This window comes from Dermacentor silvarum, chromosome 4 (assembly GCF_013339745.2).
Source record: "Dermacentor silvarum isolate Dsil-2018 chromosome 4, BIME_Dsil_1.4, whole genome shotgun sequence".
In the NCBI taxonomy this organism is placed as follows: Eukaryota; Metazoa; Arthropoda; class Arachnida; order Ixodida; family Ixodidae; genus Dermacentor; species Dermacentor silvarum.
This window is the reverse complement of record NC_051157.2, coordinates 77037751-77061120: the sequence shown is the minus strand read 5'-3', so window position 1 is coordinate 77061120 and position 23370 is coordinate 77037751. Positions and strand designations below refer to the sequence as shown.

At 47.3% G+C, this 23370-nt stretch overlaps 1 protein-coding gene across 3 annotated transcripts in view; it reads right to left on the bottom strand.

The window, feature by feature from the left end:
* LOC119450285 (H(+)/Cl(-) exchange transporter 4-like) overlaps positions 1–23370 on the bottom strand; it is an 81054-nt gene that overhangs the window by 41731 nt on the left and 15953 nt on the right. For 2 of the 3 annotated variants that reach the window (XM_037713704.2, XM_049665779.1), the window contains exon 3: positions 22455–22556. The exons of the other annotated variant lie outside the window; for it this stretch is intronic. In XM_037713704.2, coding sequence (XP_037569632.1) covers positions 22455–22556 — 102 coding nt within the window. The remainder of the gene's footprint in view (positions 1–22454; positions 22557–23370) is intronic. 3 annotated transcript variants of the gene reach the window in all.

The following is a 23370-nucleotide window of genomic DNA, read 5'->3' as shown; positions in this document are numbered from 1 at the left end:
GCCGGCCAGGGAGGTGCAGCTCGCGCCGCCGCCGCCGCCGTGGTGGTGCAGCAGGACGGGGCAGGAGTCGCCCCTGGACGACCCGTCCCCGCTGCGCGGTCCCTCGTGGTGCATCAGTGACGGCGACGACGCGCGGCGGCGTCCAGCGGGGCGCCCCGGCACAGGGCCGGCCCCGCTGCGTGGTGTCGGGCTGCCAGACTCTCCCCGCAACGCTTCCTCCTCCTCTTCCTCCTCATCACGCACTGTACGCCGATGACCACGCCGACGTGCTCCTGGCTGCCCTGATGATGATGTCCTTAAAACATGGCACATACCCACTCACGGGGATTGGCCACAAGTTGTACGTTTTGTACATGTGCTGAGGGAATAAATTTATAAATCCGTAATTTTGACGAATAAATTAAAGCGAGTAAAATCCAATCGTCTTGCGCAGTTTCCTTGACATTTGCCCTTCACACGGTCGTCACCGTCATCTTCGTTTAGCATTCGCGAATCGATGAAGGGACAAGTATACTCGAGCCGGTGGTGTCGGTTGCTGCTCTTTACCCCTTTTACAGCTCAGCGGGACACCTTGCGCCATCCGTGCTTCTTTGCTATCGTCATTTAGCTCGATCGCCTTTTGCAACCACCAACATTCGAAGACGATGAGTACTGACGAAGAAGGTCGTGTCTTCGCGTCCCTCTGTTTGCAATAAACAGCAGATGAAAGCGTGGACCTGTTCACCGGCACCGAGCAGACGCTGGCGGAAAGCAGGACGTCATTGCCGTCAAATCGCAAAGGACTGAACCTCTACGCACCCACTGTACACACGGTACAACTCATACGACGACAACCACGCATACAGGACACCGAAGGGGCACTTTTGTTCCTTCGTAACACGAGAGTATACGAAGTTAAAGGAACCGATCACCTCTAAAAGTACCGTCCATTGTAATAAAAATGTCGTTTCGCGTTCGAAAGCTTCGCTTGGCATGACTAAAAAATAAACCTGGTTCGATTTGCGTATGACCAATGCAGTTGGACAGGAAACCACGAAAACACGTAGGTATTATTGCAGAAATAATTCAACAATTCAGGAAGCATAAAGAGCATGAAGATCAGGTTAACTGATAAACAAAATATTTTCTTACGGGCAGGACCATACGTCTCTGCTTCCTATACGAAAGCCGGCGTAAAAGTCGTTAGCGTGATCGCCTGCTCACCGTTTCCAGCATACGAGTTCATAAACATGACCACTTCATAAAGAAGAGTTCCGATAAAAAATGTTCCACGACGTTTCCCGCGTTACCCCCGTCCAGGAAGTTTGGACATTGCCCCTTCAACCATCTGTCGAGCTTCAACGCGGTGCACTAGCGTAACTCAATGTGCAGCATTTTCAAAAGAAAAAAAAAAAAAACGATATTTCCAAGGATCGGTCGAACTTTAACAACTTTCAGTTAGCAACGTATAGAGGTTACTCCTTTCTAAAGACATACGCATTTGCGGCACTTAGTCATGACTTCGCTGCTGCGTTATATCGCCGCGTTTTGGTCAGGATTAAAACAAAGATGTCGACTTCGACACTAAACGCTGCAAGGCGCTGTTCTTCTAGAACAGGGGTATCTATTCATATTTCCTAGTGTAAACTTCACCGCGCTCCCTGCCCTTCACATGACTCACGCGCGAAAATCAAAATATATATGCGCCAGTTCATAAGAAAACGTCAAGCTTTCACTTGATACCGAAAGGGTGTGACCGTTTACGAAAGCTACTCTCGTGAATTAGATATATAAATATAAGAGTTCCCTCAGTCCTTTCTCCTGCGGCTCGGTTCAGCGCAGTTCCCAGAACACACGAGCCAGAGTGGGCGCGGTCAATTTGAATTTAAAAAGAAAACAAAATAAAAGCAAAAAAAGAAAAAAAGGCAACGTCTCGCGTTCACGTTTTTCAGCGGCAACAACAATTATCAAACAGTAGCAGCGCGGACAATATACCAAGTGAAAAATAGTTAATTAACCTAGAAGAAGCACCAGCACTCATTAGCTGCGAATGCCGCGGAACGAAAGCCCGAGTCGGGTGAGGGGAGCGGGGAGGGAGGGAGAGGCGAGTGGCATTACGAAGACATCAACGGCCTGTAATTCACCTAGGGAGGAGGGGGGGCTCCTAACAAACCGGAGCTTGCAACACTCGGGCCCAATCCCGCACGCAACGGGGCCGCAACGCCACGACGGCAACAGACAAGTGGCCACGCTGCAACAAGCCCTCCACGACACGGTGAAGTACGGCTTTCGCCATAAAGCACGGGCTGCAATGGGGGTCGAGCTGCTGCTGCTGCTGCTGCTGCACCGTGTATACGATGAGTGGAGGCCCACGCTGCTGTCGTGCGCCGCCGTTTACAAGCAGGCCTACACGAGCATGCTACACACAGCTGTTTGAGCGGCACAGTGAGGCGAATCGCACACAAACGCGTCGAATGGGAAATAAAAGAGGAAACACACATAAAGGACAACGAGGGATGTGCTATTCACCCACTGTATAGATGCATACCTGTATGCAGGGTGGGCATGTCTTTTCTAATTTGGCAATCAGCAAGCACGACCAGATCAACTTGCAATAACGGGCCTTCTGTACATAAAAACAAGCTCAAACAACAGCCCCGTGGCGTGTTTGAACATACCCCAAAAACACGGGCAATGTTTTACCAATGAGGCTTGAGCGCAATTAAAGGTACCGGGTGTTTCAGCGAACACTTTCAAATTTTTTGAAGGTTGCCTGTGGCAGATAGCACAATTCTAGTTCATGAGCTTGTGTACTCCAAAGAGGCGGACATTAATCGCACAAAAAAAAAGATGCATAATCGACTAAGTAACAAAAATATCTAACTTTTAAACTAATCACATTGTAACGAAGACGAAGCCCGGCGCATCTCCAGTGTATGAAATTGAACGAAGAAGTGCCGGTCAGTCAGGCGCCAATGGTCCATATTGAAATTTACAAATTCTAGCCGTGGAGTCCGCAAGACGGATGTACTTGGAACGAATTCCCAGGATTACACCAGTATAGATATTAATTCCCGAACTTTGCGGAGAAATGCATTGGCGTTCCAGTTGCTTTTGTGCATCAATGCATAAAACGACGCTTTCATCAATGCATCAATGCGAGCCATATCACGCACAAATCCTCCTATTAAAAGCTGAACCGCGGTACGTCACTCTGACAAGCACCTCTCCCAGCCTGTTCCCCTTTTTCCAGCATCGACCCGCGTTGTAATTCAGCGTCCAGCGGGAGTTCACTTATGGACATGCGAACTGAAGGCGTCCTTCATCGGTCGAGACTTCGTGCGGTCGATTTGCGTTCAAAAAGCGAGCAGTAGTAAGTAATAAACGGTTGTTTATTTCACTTAAAATGAAGGAAAGTAAGAAAATTACTGTTGACTGCACTGTAACTGTCTATATATCGTTCCATCTTCTCACACCTGAACGGCGGTCAGTAGCGGCGGTGGGGTTAGAGGAAAGGGAGGGGGCTTAGGAAAGGCACAGGGAGAGGGAATAGACTAGGAAACTATTTAAATATTGTACAACCTGGTAAAAATAAATAAATAAATAATGGCAACTACGTAAACTTGATAAGTCATAAGTTCGCTTGTTGTGTCACTATAAGTGTTCGTCACTAAGTTCCCCGGCACTAAGTTCCCCGCTGTGCGCCCGCAATGCGAGCTCCCAGGACAGAATGACCAAGGCGCTGCACCACGGCCGGCGCTTTAGCACAGCGCGGTTAGTAACCGAGACATTGTGAGATGCGCGATTTTCCTACACCTTTGGGCAGGAATAGAGGCTCTCTATAAAACGTTCTCGACAGAGGCTCTCAACTCGTGCCAGTCAACACTTGTGGACACGTGAAGTGCTTACAGTTGCTGAATAAAAAAAAAAATGACCATAACCAGTCGAAAACTGGCTGAAGCTAGAAGCAATCAAATCCCACGAAATGACGTCACGTTAGAAGTAGGATTGCGTGCCTGTATCTAACAAAACATTTGCAACGAACGACTCTCGCTCGCACACCGCGCCCGACTAACGAAGCGTATACAAATTCATATTCGGTGAATGCCGAAGCTTGACTTGTTTTGTAATCGGCACAGACTGTGTGACTACACATGGCACGAGAGAGAGAGAGAGGAAAAAGGCTGTTCGACTAAGCTGAAAAATGCCTCGCCTTCTACAAAGTATACTTTCTTTTTATTCGCATGTGTATCGCGCTACGGCACACACGCCAAATTCATAAGCCACGTACACTCAGTTATTGTAGCAAGCAAACGCACGATAGAAGAGCTGCAGCGTTACAAGAGAATCGTTAGCGTAACAACAGAAGGTGCAGATGAATCCGCAAAAAGAATTAAGCAAAGGAAATCTTAAGGACTATAGTTATATGTGTCAATCATCATGCTGCTCAACTGTAGATTTCGAAAGTGCAACCTTTAGCAAAAAGTCCGCGCTTCTCCTGATGTCTCCACAGCGTTAAAGGAACACAGTATAGGAACGTTACGTCACGCCTGATTAAAGAACAGTCGCACAAAACGGTGCTATAACACTTTTGCCATGCGTTCAGGTAAGAGCGCCCCCACGTTCGAATCCCTACACTAATGCTCCTCGCTATACCACGCGGATTGTGGCAGAGAATGGGCAATCGCTGACGCAATATATCAAGGAAGAAATCGGATCAGAAAAATATGACGTCGCATCTATTATAAGATTTCAATGCGGGGAAAAAAAAATAAAGAAAGCCCGATATTCTACGCAGGGTGTCACCCGTACACCGAAAGAAAAGCGTACTGGAAAGCGCTCGGCAATACGACACCGGCGGTTTGCAAGCGGGATGACTTGAAGAGACGGAAGAAGGCAGAATGTTCAGCTGCCCGATTTACTCCATTAATAAATTGTCCTCGCCGAACAAGAGCCGACAGAGTGCAATCTGCCTATCGACGTATTGCCTTCGCGTTCCTTTTAAGGAGCGCGTTTGCTTCTTTCCTGCGGAGGCCACGAACAAAAGGAGCCCTTATAACTACTCGAGCCCTTGTCGGCTGGCGACGTAACGTGTCATCTATAGGACCTTCGGTAACTCTCCTATACGACAGAGACAGCGCGTATATATTCGAGCGTGCACTTGAATTGTGTCGCCCCCGACAGACGCACAAACATACGCCAGAAAGGCGTATCTGCATGCCGCAAGCCCGCCGAAGGCTGGCGCACAGGTGTTGTGTAGCCTCGAAAGCCGCGCCAGGTGTTGTCCAACCGCGCGCGCGGAAGGTCGGTGCTGGCCTTTCGTCGCCGACCTCCCCGATTAGGCGTTGTTTACGTATAGCTACATTCACCCGAGATCCCTTATATTATACAGCATTATACTGCAGAATGTCCTCGCTCCTTTTCGAAATAAAGCTCGGGAGTGATTACGTAAGGTAATATAATCCCGGATATTAAAGCACGTGGAAATAATGAAGTGGTTTAATCATCTTCTCGGAGTCAACTGTTGAGAAAATTCACGATAATTTCGACTAGACAGCGTTGTGTCGTCACGCTCAAGAAGCACCCGTAAAGTGTTTTAAATACCGCGAGATAACAGTAAAATCCAGGATTTAGCATCAACCCGCCGACCCACCACACAATGTTACATCATCACGACATCTGCGTATATAAGCAAAGAAAAGCGGTTTCTGCCATAACAAACACGAGGAGACCGTTACTTCGTCCGCGTACCGCATGGAGATGTTGCTTTCAGCATCTGTGGTACTTCAACAAAACACTGGCTGCTCATTTTCGACATTCGGTAAAAAGTCTGTCATATATACATAAGAAACGACTTGAAAAACGATTAACTTCATCAGCTGTCTTCGGATCCGAGGAGTATATGACCTCTGCTGCTGGTATTTATGGCCCAATTAAAGCTCTTAGTAAGCGATGTTCGCCTAATAATTGCGATACCGAGGGTCGAAAGCAATCACAAGAAGGGAGTAAGTAAAAAAAAAAAAAAAGAACCACGCATAACCCACCTCACGATGAATGTGGACGTTAATTCGCTTAGCACTGATACAGCGACACATCGTATTGTCACAGCAGAGACGCGTCATGCGTGAAGCGTGGCTGCAGTCAGGCTCCTCCATGGAATTTCTTTCTGGACACGCTACGCCGTCCAGCGGCGCCACCGCGAACGGCGCGTATATATATATATATATATATATATATATATATATATATATATATATATATATATATATATATATATATTGGAACGCTCATTAATATCTCAAAACTGGTTCAGATCTGAGAATTCGTTCCAAGCGGATACGCCTTGCGGACTCAGCGGCTATAATTCGTAGATTGAAAGATGTGCCGTAAAATAATTAATCAAAACGATAATTAGCGTAATTATGTTAATTATTCAATTAGGCGTTTTGAGTTCTCGTGGAAGTAATGGCCGCCTCATCGAGTAGTTTAGATCAAGGATTATAATTGTGCTACCTGCCGCAGGCAATCTTTAAAAATTTGGTGCAGCTAAAATGAAACACCCTGTATAGCATATAGATGGGCACCAACAAATCTCGAACTTGCCCCGTTGCGACCACGCCTAACTCCACTCCTCCCTCTTCCTCCCATATGCCTTAAGCCATAACGTTTCATAAACATTCATTCAATCGATCAATGGTCCTCGATCAGAGCGCACAATGTGGTAGGCGACGGTGAATGCACCACCTAATTAAAGCGCCTGCACACACATGCAGGGTAAAAGTAAACGCCAACTCAATGTCCAACCAACAGATTTGGTGCAGTGCACCATAGTATACCGCATAGCTTTGTGCCTCATAGCGGCGTATGAGATAACCCGGCTGCATGTACGGCAGCCGCAACAGCGGCAAACGGCGCGCCTTTCTTTATCAACACGGTTTGCGTTATTTCGCCCTGCGCGAACAAATATAGATCTATACAGAAACAAAGGGCTGTATTTCGTAAGCCTCTTTATTTTTTTATTTTTTCCTAACCTTTTCACCATTCTCGATTGGCTCGGATGCGACTCTGGCACCACCGTGTCGACGTTATCGCTAGCATCGGCCACTCTGCGCGACGCCAGACGAGAAGAACGGATAATGAAACAGTACGTCACAAAGGGTGCCGTACCTCGCAACCACTCGTTTCTTCTTCTTTTTTTTTTTTCCTTTCCATTTTCTTCGCCTTTCTTCATTGGCTCGAACACCGCCGTGGCGTTGTTATCCACGGTATGAGAGACACGGCACGAGGAACGATACGATGTAGACAAAAATAAGCAGACCGCTATAAAAATATGGCCCCTACATACTTTCGCATTCCGACATCTGCAGCCAATGACACGGCTGCCTCGGCTACTGGATCGATTGTTTCGTCTGAATGAAAGGTGAAAGAGTACCAACGTTTGCAGTCGACATCTCCTCAAACAAAACAAACGCAAGAAAATACAAAAGAGAAAAAGAAAGAAAAGTGAACGACGGAGTGTAGCTGATTCCACATGTAAAAAAAAAACGTCGACGCACTCGGTTCTGGCGCAATATTCTCGACTTCGACTTTATTTACGTTCATCAAGCCCGTTCTTCACTGCCAGGTTGCTGGCTGCGTACAGTCGCGATCAGTGTGAGCTGCAACACGATGTCCGTGTTTGAACAGGCTCCAAGACTGCACGGCGGCGCCGACATACGAAAAATTGGTTTAATAAATACAAGTACAGCCAAACCTCGATTTAACGAAATTCGCGATATAACGAACTACTTTTTTTTATTTCCTGATTTTTAGTTCCATTGAATTAACGAAATTCGCGATATAACGAAGTTTTTCGCTGCAAATACTACTTCGTTATATCGAGGTTCGACTGTAATTGGAACGGCGTTTAGTTCTCCAATATTTAGTACGCCTAGAGCCTAGAGGTCCAACACAGGTACCGTGCTGCAACTCGTACTGAACACGACGGTACGTTCTTCGATGTAGCCTTGGTGAAATTTTCGAAACTGGTGCGTGCACTTCTAGGAGAAGCGACGACGTAGACCCGGTGCGGGGGCCTTCACGACAATCACGCCGCGTATCGAAGGGCGAATCTCAATTCGGCTCTCGAGAGCACGAACACCTGAACTTGAGTTTGTTGCAACAACTTCGTGGCCGGCAACGGAGGGCCAAATAAGGAAGAGCCGGACAAGAAACGAGAAACAGGACACAGCGCTGACAACAAAGGCCGTTGACTACCACTATACTTTTGCTCTGAAACTTCTGGTGAAGGCTGGTAGAGCTTTCAATCAAGCTTTCGAGATTTAGCAAAGGGCGTGATGTGTAACAGCCGAAAAAAAAATTCAAAAATGAATAAAACAAAACAAAAACGAAAAATTTTGAAGAGGGCACGACACAGGCAGCTGCTTTGCGTCAACTCTACACCATGCGAAAAGCCTACACGTGAAAGAGGCCGACACACAACTCCGAGCCCTGAGCTGTATTCGTTCTACGAGCTTCGGCATACAGGGCGTACTTCTTAGCTGCACCAAATTTTGAGAAATTGTCTGTGGCAGATAGCACAATTCTAAACCTTGATCGAAATTACTCGATGAGGCGGCCATTACTTCGATAAATCAAAATGCTTAATTAAACAATTAACCTGATTAGGCTTTTTAAGTATTTGACTAATTTACGCCGCACATTTTAATCTACGAACTATAGCCGCTGAGTTCGTACACACTTGGAACGAATTCTCAAGACTGCAGTAGTTTCGAGATAATTTTCGAAGTGTCCGACGGCATGCATTGGCGTTCCAGTTACCTGTTTAAAGAAAACGCTATTTTATGCATTGAAGCATAAATTAGTGTAATTGTGTTAATTATTCAATTAAACATTTTGATTTCTCGTATGAGTAATGGCCGTCTCATCGAGCAATTTATATCAAGGTTTAAAACTGTGCTATAGGCCACAGACAACTTAAAAAAGTTTGGTGCAGCTAAAATGAAACACCCTGTATAATCACAAAGCGCATAACATAAGGAGAGTAGACATACGCAAGTGTGGTTGTGCACATTTTTTTATTTTTTTTTTTTTTCACAGAGCCGTAACGCAAGGACACTTCCAGCGCACTGGCGCTCATCCTAGCTTTCAAGCAGTCGACAAAATTCAAATGTTAACTCCGGCCCTGGCCCGGCAGATGTCTTCACGAGGTGTCGGTCAGCTGGGCGTTTCTTCAATACAGGCACTTACCCAGTCAAGCCTGTTGAAGGCTTTTCGTCCACGCTCATAAACATTCTGTGATGTTTGAATAAAGTTTGTTTGTTTGTTTGCTTGTTTGTTTGTTTGTACTTTTGTTCAGACCGTGTTTTTTACTGAAGATATTCGGATCAAGGGCGTCAGAAGTGCCTCGCACGTGTACTCTGCACGCGCCACGCAGGAGCACCATTAACAGCTTTCAAAGCGTTACTGGAGGTGGCATTAATAAGGCGTTCGTTCTTATTCACCGTGCTAGAGGCTCTTCAAGAACACGGTGACGTCGGTGGAAGCAGTGCGTCAACATAGTGTAAAAGCACTCACGAAGACGGCAGCAGGATAAACAGCAGGAGATCCGATAGCAACGCCTAATGACGTCGTGTTCAATCGCAATTCATTAGAAAATTCCTTGCCTTGCGCGATACTTGAAAAAAAAAATAATGAAGTCCCCAAATACGTCAAAAAGACCCTCGTGACAGTCATATGCCCATTTCAGACATATCTGTGGGAAAAGCTCAACGGAACAAATACGCTCAGTGCTTAGCGAGCTCTTACTGTTGCTCAACACATCGCAAGATGCCCCCAATACGCTACATGTTCATATAGGGTACCTCGACAGCACCGCCGGCACTGCTATCGAGACACCCAATGGAGCTCTGTTCCCGCCGACGTCTTCCGGAGTACTATTGTATGCCTACACTTGTTAAATCAACGCTACGATAAAGTTTCAAGCCCGTCAGAGAGACGGCATGCACATTCGCCTCGACGCTTCGCCGGGAACTGTAGCGTCCAGCTGTCCTCACCATGCACGAACAACCGACCGACCGACCGACCGCAACTCGAAAGACCTTGCTGCTGGCGTACACTTTGTTTCCGAGCGAATGCGTTTTTCGATACCGCCTGCTGTTGTCTCTCTACAAAGCGCGCTTGACTACACACACGGTTGCTCGACGTGGCAGCGCCCGAGGAACGAACACCTGTTCCTGCACGACATCGCCCGGCAGGGGCACGGCCAAGGTGACGGCCAAGCGCAGGCTGCCTTGTGGCGGTATGCACACGAGACACCAATGAACGCAAGCTATAGTCTCAAAATGATAGCGCAGAGGCACGCATTAAACGGTGTGTAGACGCTTTGATCGGAGTACTCAAGAGACACACGGGAACTGGGCAGTGCTCTGGCGCGTGCCGAATGGAGTTCCACAAAAACGACTCCCCGTTGCTGTAGCCAATGCATAGTGGGTGAACGTGGGTATACGTTGCAACTGGTGGCGGCACATTCACAAGGTGTTCCATGGAGAGAGAACATATGTCCTCCCGCCACGGGAACTCAATGGCTATTATGGCGGCCGAATTTGGATAAGCGCAAAATTGAAAAAAAAAAAAAAAAAAGCCGCTCATGTACTTATATTTAGGCGCACGTTAGAGAAACCCAGGTGGTAGTAACCAATCCGAACTCATCAGACTCTTCTCATAGTTCCACGTCTCGTCTGCAAATGAATAAACTGCCCATCGAACACGTTATCTCGGGATATGTAGAAAAACGAAACTTTCTCCCTGAAAATTGAGAAGGCTGCTCGATTGACAAATTCTTCCGACCGTGCGGCGCGAACGCGGATGCTCCATTGTATACGAGATTGTACGAGAGACGAGCGGCGTTTCCCGATTCTGCTTGTAAACCGGGAAACCGCAGAGCCCCGCGCAATTCACCGAACAATGAAGGCGTAGCACGACAACCAATCACTGCCAGTGTTTGTCCGGCATGCGGTGTGACAGGAAGTCTCGGAACTGTGCCGATGCTGCGGAAAGGGACTTTGAACGACCAGTCCGAACGCTCGAGACCATTAACTGCGCTAGCAGAATTCACCTTGGAAGAAAACGGTAGGCGAAAGTACGTAAATATAAAGCAGGGGTGTGCGCGAATATTTAAAAATTCGAATCGAACAGTCCTTGCTATTCGATTCGAAACTTCGCTATTCGAAGTCGTCGATTCTTTAGCGAAAGAGACCGATGTCAATTTATGCCCTTCCGCACGATTCTGATGCAGGAAAACCGCGCGAAAGCTGCTCTAATGCATCAATTACTTAAACTTATGCGTGGAGGGGATAACTCCTGCGCAATGACTTCCAGTCGTTAAATAGGAATGCATCGCATTATAGGCAGCCTGCGAATTTGTATCGATTAAGGCAACTTAGGGTAATTAGTCGCTAATTAACAAAGATCCATTAATTAACTTTTAAACATGCATGTAGTTTCAGCGGGCTCATCGTAATTGGGAAATTGAAGCGAGCTCGCTGTACAAGCCACAGCGACTTTTGGATCTAGAAAAATGCGATTATCCGCGGTATTGTAGCACGACGAAATTCGGCTATCGGAGTGCGCGAAACGGAAACCGGGAGGCTGCAGCGAGAGCAAATCCACGCACTTCAAAGCGATACGTTCCGCTTACACGTCGCCCAGCAGCGGGCAGCCAGCGCACTGCGATAGCAAAGTGCACTACCCGAAGTGTATAAAACAACTGTGTGTATGTGTATGTGTGTGTGTGTGTGTGTGTGTGTGTGTGTGTGTGTGTGTGTGTGTGTGTGTGTGTGTGTGTGTGTGTGTGTGTGTGTGTGTGCGCGCGCGCGCAAAATAACGCACGCGGCTCGGATATGGAAACGCAGCACCTAGCTTCCTCCCGCTGACGAACATCCCATCGTAACGGTTGGTAGAGTAGTCAAAGCTTTTATTTATTTATTTATTTATTTATTTATTTATTTATTTATTTATTTATTTATTTATTTATTTAGTAAACTTAACGGCCAAAGCAACGCTATGACTATTAGAAACCCGGGTCTTAACCACCCGGGTCTCTTCTATAACGCGTGCACCTAAATTTAAACACGCGGGCGTTTTTTGCATTTCATCCCCGTCAAGATGCGCCCGCCGAGGCCAGGAATTGAACCCGCGACCTTGTGCTCTGCCACAGAACGCTATAGCCACTGCTCAGCCACCACGACGGGTCAACGATCTGGGCCGCGATTTTGTAGCGAGGCATTATGACTTATTCTACTCTAGTCTTATCATCCACCGCTCACGGCCGGCTGATCCCGTTGATAACGCGAGCGGACCGTCGCTCCGACCACTGACAAAGCGCAATAAGCGCGAAAAGGCATTATTACATGAAAGGCATAAGGATCATATTCAATTAAAAAAAGAAAAAAAAATTGAGAAGTAACAAAATGGCACCAGACAACTTTTACGGGACCTCCTCTACATGGCAACTCATAGGCATGGGGGAAAGGAAATAAAGATAAATAATAATAAATTAACAAAAATCCGAGCTCACAGGCGCTTTATACATACCTCTGCACAGCGCTCTCTCTCGAGACTCAACGATGTACACCTGTGGGCGCGTGGCGCCACCTCTGCGACGCCTCCCGAATCACCGAGAGAGACCGCGCCTTGGCTCCCAGATGGTCGGGCCAGAGCCCTGAGCGCGGGGTTGCGGAGCGGCGCCGACTATATGAGATACCTTGAGTAGCGAGTCACGATGATCGTGCGCAGATTACGCGTGGGCTCCTCTGTTCGAGGGCGATGCCTGTCCCCTATCGTGTAAAAGCACGGGGCACGGTGTCATGTAAGCGAAACTTTCGTCTTAGTTTTGCAGAACGGTGCACTACAACACCAACACGTTGTACGTACAATGTGCGGGACTCTTTTTTTTTTTATTATTATTTACGGATTACTACGTGTACAGGGTTTCGGATCCTATAGCGTGATTGAGTATAATATCGGTCTGTGGACGGTAAAGTAAGACGCGTACTTAACGGCTCCCACGTTGACGATTCCTCTGGAGAGCACGTGGTCGCTATGTCCACCGAATCTCGGCGTAGGCATCACACGTCGCCCAATACCGGCGAGCAATTTCGAAACGCAACTGCTATTGCTACGGCCGAAAGACCTCGTGCTGAAAATTTCAGCGCGCTTTAAAGCGCTTGCTAATATGCGCATGCGCACAACATTTAGTCAAACGGCACAGTCGACCTGATTATATATTTTTCGTGAGAGTACGGAAAGGGTGCAGGATGTGAGGTCCGAAAGGAGTGCGCTCGAAGCAGGTCGATAGCGGGTAGAAACGGGCACCAATGTGACAGAAGAGGCCAAGGAAGCTTCGAAAGAACCGTTGACGCAGTGATAACAGGAACACAAAAATCCTATCTGGGAAGTGAAAGCAAAGAAATGCACCAACTCAGAAAAATGCGGAACAAACAAAAGCCCAAGCCGCCTAGATGCCTTGTAGATTGCTCCGTACCCCACCTTCACTGCATCACATCATGCTATGCAGTGAAGACAGTGCAACCATGGCAAACATATATGTATATCTCTCTGTCTTTCTTTACCGCCGTACATTGTATTCAGCGCGACAATCATTTTTCCACGTTTAAGACAGCCATAGCCAATTGTGAGGGCAGCACGGGGCGATGAAAATGTAGTTTGTGTTTCTGAAGCATCTCAAACGTGATTCGCACTGTAGTTATTCTTCCTACTTAATCAAAAAGGAAGTAAACGAAAGCCTTCACAGAGGATGACTATAAAAAGATTCAACACGTGTCCCTGTGAAGGCTTAATGCGCATGATCTGTGGGGTCTCCTGAAGGATGATATCAAAGGTTAACGCTTCTAAATAATCGAGGGAATTTCATGATACGAAAAATATCGTTTTGAAGGTCCAACGTGATATGAAGGTCGTGACCCAACTTTTTTTTTTTTTTTCGGTGACGTATGTTTCACTACGGACCGTGGAATTAAGGCGGCTCCGAGGGCAATGAAAACAGTTCAACATATTTCCAGAATACGGTTCGCAAACTCGAATAATAATAACGAGCTACCCCCCCCCCTCCCTCTTTTTTTTTTTTTTTTTTTTTTTTAGGAAGTTGGTTATGGCCGAGCTACGCACGCTCGTGGTGCTTTGTATGAGATGGACCAGATGCGACACTGATGTGCAGTCTCGAGTAATCGTTGTAGTTAATTCTAGTGCAGCAATCCTGGCTTTATAAAGCCCAAACACCATTACAGATTAAGGGGAAAAAAAGAATGAAATGTTATCTCACTTATAAATTATAGTAATTAGTCATTATTCTTCCAGCTCCAGTTTTTTCGCTCCAGCTCATCAAACGTGGTACTATGGGCTTCGTGTTAAGTTTCCCCTCCCCTAAATCGTAATTTCCAGGTATCCTCCGAGACTGGCGCCTCGATAGTGCGCGCCTCCGAGACTGGCGACACGCAGTGCAGTATCATCTCGGAGACCGTGCGTATAGCTGACGAGAGATTCGGATGAAGCCGAGAAGCGGCGCGACCTGTCTGGCGAGCAGCAACAGTGACGGGTCTGCGATACGAAAAAAAAAAAAAAAAAGAAAGAAAAAAGTACGACGGATATCGGTACAAAATTATTTCCTGGTAAAATATTCCGAAATGTGACGCGTAGATCTGCCACATGCTTTTCAACAAAACTTGAAATATAAGGACTGGTTATTTCGTGTTCTTATCTAAACAACCAACCAACCGACTAATTAAACACATTGACGATACACTAGCACTACGCAAACATTTACGGCAAGCGCATTTCGCTAACATCCGTTCTACGCAGCGCTCCAGCGAAGGGGACGAATGTGAGAGCCACGTCGAGGGACCGATCTCCAAGAACACTACGCGGTAGAAAAAGGACATCACCCTGTCCAGTACTGCTTTATTAGCCTATAGCCATCAGCATGCAACCGAAACTAAGGCTTGTAATTTGGCTGCCATATCATGGACACTGGTGTTAAACGAAACTCGCTCGACCGGAAGTGGTAGGAACGTGAGCGTCCTTACTGTGGTCACAATAGACGCAATGAATGCCCAATTCGGTTACAGAGAGCCGTTCTTTTCGTTAACTTTGGTCAATCGGAGCTGGTAGCGGAACTGCTGCAGCCCTCGCCGGCTGTTACGCCCCGCGTACGCAACAGCTGCAGTTCGACAATCTCGTTGGAATGTCTTGCGCTGAAGGGTGAGGGAAAATTCGCTACATTAGACGACTGCGTCCTGATTTGATATCAACGACTTATCTGCGGCTGTCCACTTAGCCAACGCCTCCTAGATAGCAGGCCCGTGCACTCTGCTTTATTACGTCACCGCTACTTGGACCGAAATTTCCACTGTCGAGCCGGCGTGACGAGAGCGGTGACGTCAAAATCACCGCGGCTTACTCGGGAACGTCCCCAAGATTCTATGGCAGTCGGACAAGGTATACCATGACGTCATGGATTGAAGTGCACTGGGCTTGCGCTATCTGTACCGAGGCTTAGCCCAAGTGATTAGCGCGAAATTGTTGGACACAATGAAACTACTGCAAAGCGATCAATGCTGCGTATACGTTGACGAACGTCATCAAAGGGATTAATTGCGCGCTACATACAAGCTACCGAGACCGAAAAGGAGAGTGTCGTGACAATGACCTGGACAACTGTGAAGTAGGGCGCGCAACATATCGAATAGGCAAGCGTTGAAATTGAGACTCTGCAGCAATACATTCTGAACTTGACAGCTCCGCAGAATTAGCGAGCGACTCTTCGGTTATGCACAAAATAAGCCGCGAAAATTTAAGTAAAGCACAATCACATTCTTTTAAAATATATTATAATTTGGAACCACAGTAACACCAACAACGCTCGACGTTTTAGACATAAATGTCGAGCATTGAGATTTTCGTCTCCTTTATTTAGGCACTCACTTCCCCATCAACGACGTACTTTCTTTATTCTTCCGAGTTTCGTTTCAGCGGGGCGGGGCCATTAGGCTCGCAAACAATGCACAAAAAGACAGCTAGCCGTTGAGAGATAATCTCGGTAACCACCACGCCGAGCGGCCCATCGAAATCGACAAACAAGGGCACAACCGGCATTGAACGCCTGATAACGGCAAAACAACGATAGAACTTGAAAAAAGGGGGCGGGGGGAGCTATTGGAGCGACGTGCGTTACGGTAGACGGCTCCGCCCTACAGGCGAGATTACACGCCGCTTGTTTCGGAGCCGCGCCGCCCTTACAACAGACCGGCACGCAGAGTCCCGCGCTCTCCTGTCAGTGCAGCAGCGGTGTGTACACGGCAGTGACAGAGTCACACGACTTTCGAGCGATGCTGTCACAAGCTGAGATCACCGCGTTTCGCCAGCGGAGAGGCACGTGGTGCGAACGGCGGAGGTCCTCGACCTAGTACGACAGAGTTGTATGCATTGCACCGCTGTACATTCAGATGTCCGCACCACACTCTTGCCTGGAGCGCTCGAGCACTGCCGTTCGAGGAGAAGGAAGCGATATGCTTTAGTGGCTGCTTGGCTCGAAAGACTAATTGCAACAAACGGTTGTCACCTGGGCCGCGTAAGTCACACAGTGTTCAGATCGGTGCCTTGAACCTATATTACTAGCTGAATTATAGTGTTACACTTATTTGGTTTGCAGCGCGGCGTTCTGCATGGCGCTCTGAGCAACAGTACGGACGTCTGTACGCATACTTCTGCACCGTGCAGGAAATGTGTGGGGATTGGAGGCCCTGTCAAGCTTGCCAGCCTATTGTGCCTACTTCGCCTTTGAAAAAGTTTAAATTCAAATGGTCTCACTGCCAGCACAGCTTGACGGAGACGACATATCCGATTCGCGTATGTGTAGAATCTGTACCGAGTTACGCTGGCCGAACCAGTTAACATACATCAATCTTCTAAGGTTCTAACCGTGTTAATTTATCATCACTTCGCCGTCGGAGAATGCTAGATGTACCTTCTCTTCCATCCTATGCTGTCTGGTAACAACGATCACGGTATATAGGCGAGGAATTATACGCTGCTGATGAGAATAAAGGAGGCAACCAAGTTTGGCGTTCCTGTTGATGGGGCGCTGCATTATCCAGTCGAAGCTTCCCGAGCCCGGAGAAAGCGCGCCTCGTTATCTTTTGAATTAACTCAAATGAAAGTGTTCATTAAGCGCCAAGTGCAAACGTGAGGAGTGAGCGCACAAGGAAATCACTGAAAATGTGAGAAATGTAATATCTGGCCGATTAAACAAAGCTTTTTATTTCTCAAGGTGCTGTTAACTAGAGTGTATTAGAATATGTTCTAGTGCACTCTTGACATTATATATACGGCCGCCTTAATTCACTATAACATGATCGTGTTGCGGCATTTGCTGTAACAAACAGGTTTGGAGTTCTCTCTCTCTCTCTCTCTCTCTCTCACACACACACACACACACACACACACACACACACACACACACACACACACACACACACACACACACACACACACACACACACACACACACACTTTTTTTTTTAAATGCGAGCCCAGCTTCCAATGTTGGGCAGCAATTCATAAAATGAAAGTCTATCAGCAATACATACCTACAAAATCGCGGGAGAGAAAGCGCAGGTTGAATAGCACGCAGTTTATTTCTTTTGCCTCATTTGCGATGCAGGTCAAACTAAGTACAATCTACTTAACATTAACAAAATCCGGAGGTTTGATCACTGAGTTGCGTTGTATCAGGGATAGTTTTATTAAGTTCACACATAAAATACCAGCTACAAACTTTTTGCGAAGAAAAAAGGCTTTTCCGCCCCGACATACGCGGGTTTTGGCTCGTTACAGAATATTTCTGTTCGGGTGTTCATTTCTACAAGGGGAGGCGTTTTTCATTAATTTTTTTCATTAATTTCTTCATCTTCTAACGCTTACTTACGCATTCTCTCCTCGAGCTCTTGGCACCAAGATCTTCCTCGTAGTTGCGTTGCCAACTTTCGAATCGGCAGGTCTTGTTCCCTCTAGCTGCCAAGATACCGATACAAATGCAAGCAAAGCCTATGGACCGGAGACGCAGCGTTCTCGGAGACCTGATGTCACGCTAGGAGGGCCGACGCTTACACTGCCAAGGGCGCCGAGATGGAAGCAGGAGCGAATTAAACGTCGCCGCTCCGTCACCGGATTTCCCAATCGACTAAATGACTAAACGAATGGCCGGTTACCCACTCGCGTGACGTTACACATCCGAACACGTATAGGTCTTGCGGGTTACCAAGGGGGAGCGCTGATGTAGCATAGCGCCATGTAAAATTCGCAAATGTGCAGAGCCACACTGGTTTAAATGTAACCCATAACTTTCAAGTCGTTCAATGCTGTATAGGCTTCCAATCAGGAAGCCACAAGCAACGCCAGCTTACATCAGTTCCGATTAGGGAGCCATCGCTCCTAAGTTCCTGAACAATGGCGGAAGCGGATGTGGCGAATGACACTTGTAGACTGCCTGTCAGCACTGCTTTCACTCGCGTCGTTTGTGCACAATGCAGTGAAGAGATGACCAGGACTGAAACGTCTAGAATCACCTATGAAACTCTGCCGCTGTCGCTAAGATCACGAAACACACACCTTTTTCTCTTTATTGTTGTTATTTTTTTTTTCTGCTCGACTTCTACTAGGGTCTTTCTTCTCCGTCCAATTCCCTGCTGAGTGGAAGGTGGGCAAATTACGCCGAATGAGCACCTTTTCTTTTTTTTTTCTTTTTTTTCACCGGGAAGCTTCTCTCTCTGTCTCCCTAACTTTAGCAGTCTAGATTGAATGCTCGTAGCGGTACGCTGTCAACGGGTGCGAAAGATGCAACGTCACGTGAATGTAGAAGTACCGCTGAAACCGACTGCAGGTTTGTGCCACCACTGAATATCTAAAAGGGAACCAGAAATAAACAGCAAAGGAGTGCATGATCGCCGGGTTCAGATTTTCTTCCCTTTTTTTTCCCCCAGTAATGCGCGACCTCGCATATAGGGGAACACACAATTACCAGCATTCGAAGATTAACTTAACCCTAAGATTAATGTAACATTACACTAATAACCTAAGTGTACGTTTAATTTTAACGCATGGAACGATACTTACTGCGCCCTATTTCCGGGCTGAAATTTCTCTCAACTGCGACGCCACGAAGCTGTAAGAAAACTGTTTAAAATTGTGGGGTTTTACGTGCCAAATCCCCGATCCGATTATGAGGCACGCCGTATAGACTCCGGATTAATTTTGACCACCTGGGAGTTATTTAACGTGCACCTAAATCTAAGTAGGCAAGCGTTCTTTTCAGCAGCGCAATGCCCACTAAGCTATATATCCCGCGGCGGGTATCATGAAGTTGCCGTCAACCAGCGTAGTTGCGAGAACGACTGGCTGCTAGACGCAATAAAGATCCGGTGAACTTGCAAGCGTCCTTCGTGTTTGTGAACAGGAGCTCTGCGACGCCGCTACGTATAAGCCACAATTAACTGCACAGGCAGAAAGAGACACCTGCCGAAGCCCCGTCTAATGGTGGTGCAAATTAACGTTTTAAGGCGAATGGCTTTCTTTGGCTCTTTCGCCCGTTGTCGTGTTCGGAGGTTGGAAGGCGCCGATGGCAAAGGGCGCGTTCGCGTAACCGACTCGCAGGACCCGATCGTTACCGAACGTCAATTATTATAGCTCTCGGAGACGCACGTGCTGTCCACCTATACTACCGCTTACAGTTGTTAACGGCCGAGTCCTCTGCGGAATAATAACGCAACGAAACAACAAACGCTATACCCGAATGTCCTCACTGCAACAAATACACGCCGTCAAGTGCATCATTCATTTAGTAAAGCATTCGGCTGTTCGCTTACACTGACAATCATCGTCGATGGTTTCTGCACAATATTTTTATAGCGAAGCTGTGTATATATGACTAGGATCCCGGAATTTCTTCGTCTCCGTCGACGATATATTACGTTCGCCGCAAGCGTTTCCCGGTAAACATTGCATGCATACGCTGCATTTGCCAGGAAGCGGCAACTGTAGCATACGAAGCATGGGAGTGACGTCACTACACAGAACCCGCCTAGCAAACTGATTTTATTTATGTTGTGATAGCGCTATGGAAAGGCGACGCTTAGTTAGGACTCCCGAAGAGCAACGTGAACACGAGCGGCGACGGAAACGGTAACGTCAATATGCACAACGGCGTCGTGCTCAGGCTCGGCAGGACTCAGTTCGAGGTTACGTCCCACTGGTCTATCGGATGAGGTGATACCACAGCTTCGCCGGCCGACCACTTTCAGAGCGTGGATCGGAGCCCACTCGTATTTTTTGGCAATAAGGAGCTAGAACGGCAAGGAAAACGCCGCGCAGCTGCCGGAACCGGTCAGCGACACGTCGGCACATGTGTCTACGGCAATCACCTAACCTCTCACAGCGTGGTGTGGAGGGTGCGGAAAAAAACCCCAGCAAAAGCGTCCGATAACCTCCATAAGTAAGCTTATCTACGGTTTATCCGCAGCACGCTTCCGTTACGGTGGCTTAGCGGCACACAGAAGAACGCGACGTCAGATATACATTTTGTTCATACGACCGACGTTACGATAACGTCGATTTCAACAGCTCCGACATTCTCAGTCAGCCTGGTTCCTGGGAGTTCAAAACACAAACAAGATATCTTCTACCTGCTTTCATTCACCCATATATGGCAGATGCATCCAGCGTAAGGTGGAGAAATGTATGCTAAGATTATTGCGGTCGTGATTAACTTGTGCACATCCCATTAACCATAAGTTGGTATAAATCACACTTCTTGAGCTGCAAGCAGCTAGGGTAGCCTTATACGGCGAGAAACAGCTTCATTTGCCGTAGAATACGCAAAGACGAAAGACTGCTGGCAACGCCACCTTTTGAAGTTCTCGCGCCAGCCTTGACTTCATACAGACGTCAGGCCGGCTGAGACACGTTAATTGTTCTTTCATTTAAAAAGAAATTACAACGCACTCAAAAGCAAACGATGACCTGCAAGGTTTTGCGGACATTGCCTGTACAAAAGGGACAGAAATATACATGAATATTGCGAAAGCAATGACGTCACAAAGGCGTCACTGACTTCTCTATTGGAGAGACTGATTTTCAACGTCACCTGCGCTGCATCCGAAGTAATGCTCAAAACCAGGTTGCACGAGCAGGGATCGGGGCAACTACTATTCGCTCACAGGGCGAATTCCGTGCACGTAAAGGGCAAGGACCTGGCGGCACCCAGCACTGCCATCGTTCGTGCAATGCATGATTACGGGCATTCTCGTTAGATTACCGAAGCCAAGCAGCATTGCTATCGGTCAGGTCCATATGAGGGATATAGCATGCGGGAAGACAAAGTGGTACAGGGAATCGAAGCCTTGACCTCGTGCTCAGCAGTAGAGCGCCACGCCCACTGGGCCAACCCGCCAGGCGATAAGCCAGCGCAGGCCTCAAATTCCCTTTGGGCGCTAAAGGCCTCTTTTCCGTTTCCTTATTTATTTTTCCCCCCTCCGTCACTGGCTCGGGCGCCACCATTATCGCCGCGATCGGCCACACGAAGGGACGGATGATATGAGACAAATTAAATTATATGCCTGCCAATCGGTGAACTTTAAAATTCGTAAGATATGACAACGACAGACGCAGGGAGCGGAAATGCATGTAGGACGTGTATATATATATATATATATATATATATATATAGACGTATTTCAGCAAACACGATTTACCTTTACATGCAGCGCACAAGCAGCAGCATACTTGGATCAGCAGAGATTGACAAACAATGCGCACATTGTTTCTAGATCACAGTAACTTTTCCATGCCTTTCGCCGCCGACTTCGGCTGCTTCAGCAACTTAATTGTTGGAATGAACTTACTCGGAGCAAGTATACCCATTTGGTTGCGTTGCCACAAGAGGGCGGCGCAGGTACCATAAAAAAAATGTTTTTTTTTTTAATTTTTTCTTTCTTGCGTGCGTTTTCCGCGATCTTGCGCTGCCCCATGTTTCAACAGCTTAAAACACTTTCGTGAACAGAATTTATCTTTCGTAAAACTTGACACAACATTCGTAAACTCTGTGGATAATTCGGGAAAGAGGCGGTATACGTATGGAACCGGTATTCTTACAAAATATACGGCCCGTATGGGCAGTGGTCCATCGGCAAAAATGAAGCTTACGCGAGAGAGGCCAAGGCGGCTCACTATATGTGGAGTCCGCGAACAGGAAGCAAGCATGCATGCTCGCAACACAAAGAAGGGGGGGGGGGGGGGGGGGGGAAGAAGAAAAAAAAAAGGCAGGGAAGGATGAACTTTTACAAAAGCGTTGGGAGCATAGTATAGTAATGCGTACAATACATGCGGGGTCTTGGCGAATGGTTTACCTGTGAGCTGCGTGTTCTCGGCCTCGAGCGACTCGAAGCTGGAGTCTCCGAAGGGCTGGGCGTACAGAGGGTTAGTGTATTTGCCAGCGTCGTTCGTGCCGCCTGCAAAGGGCCAGCGGCCAACAACGAAGAGAAGCCATGCAGCAGCACCTCCGTGCATGTGTGTGTGCGGTTACAACCCCCACCACATGCCGCACACAGCAAGTCTATACCAACAATCCAATACATGCGTGCTGACCCAACCACAGACATCAGTCGGGCGGCGTCAGATAAGGGACGGCATCGCGCTAAAAGCGGCACATTACCTCAAACGATGAAAAGTTCCTTTCCGCTTTTTTTTTTTTTTCGAAAGAACCCGCGGTCGCCGTGTTGGCGTCTTCAACCGATCAGAGAAGCTGTAGCCATCCTTCTCAGTCAATCAGAGCTACCAAGATGGCAAACTTGACAATACGGCGGAACTTGAAGCTGCCTAGAAAACTACCCCTAGGACGGAAAGTATTTCAATTCATTCTCTTTTTCCCTAAAAAAAGACGCCACGGATGTTTGCTAGAACAATCTTGAAAAAGGGCAGGTGCTTATCGCTGACTGACAGGATGATGAGATTAGATTAGATAGATAGATAGATAGATAGATAGATAGATAGATAGATAGATAGATAGATAGATAGATAGATAGATAGATAGATAGATAGATAGATAGATAGATAGATAGATAGATAGATAGATAGATAGATAGATAGATAGATAGATAGATAGATAGATAGATAGATAGAGACGACAGCGCGCCCTCGTTGGCAAAAAGGGGTAGACGCCGAATATTCATGAACAGGCACTTGCCTCTCGACTCGGCAGGCAAGTATACTGAAAGCAACGGGGCTAGCTAGGCCAAGGCTGAAACCTGCCGTTCCCGATCAATA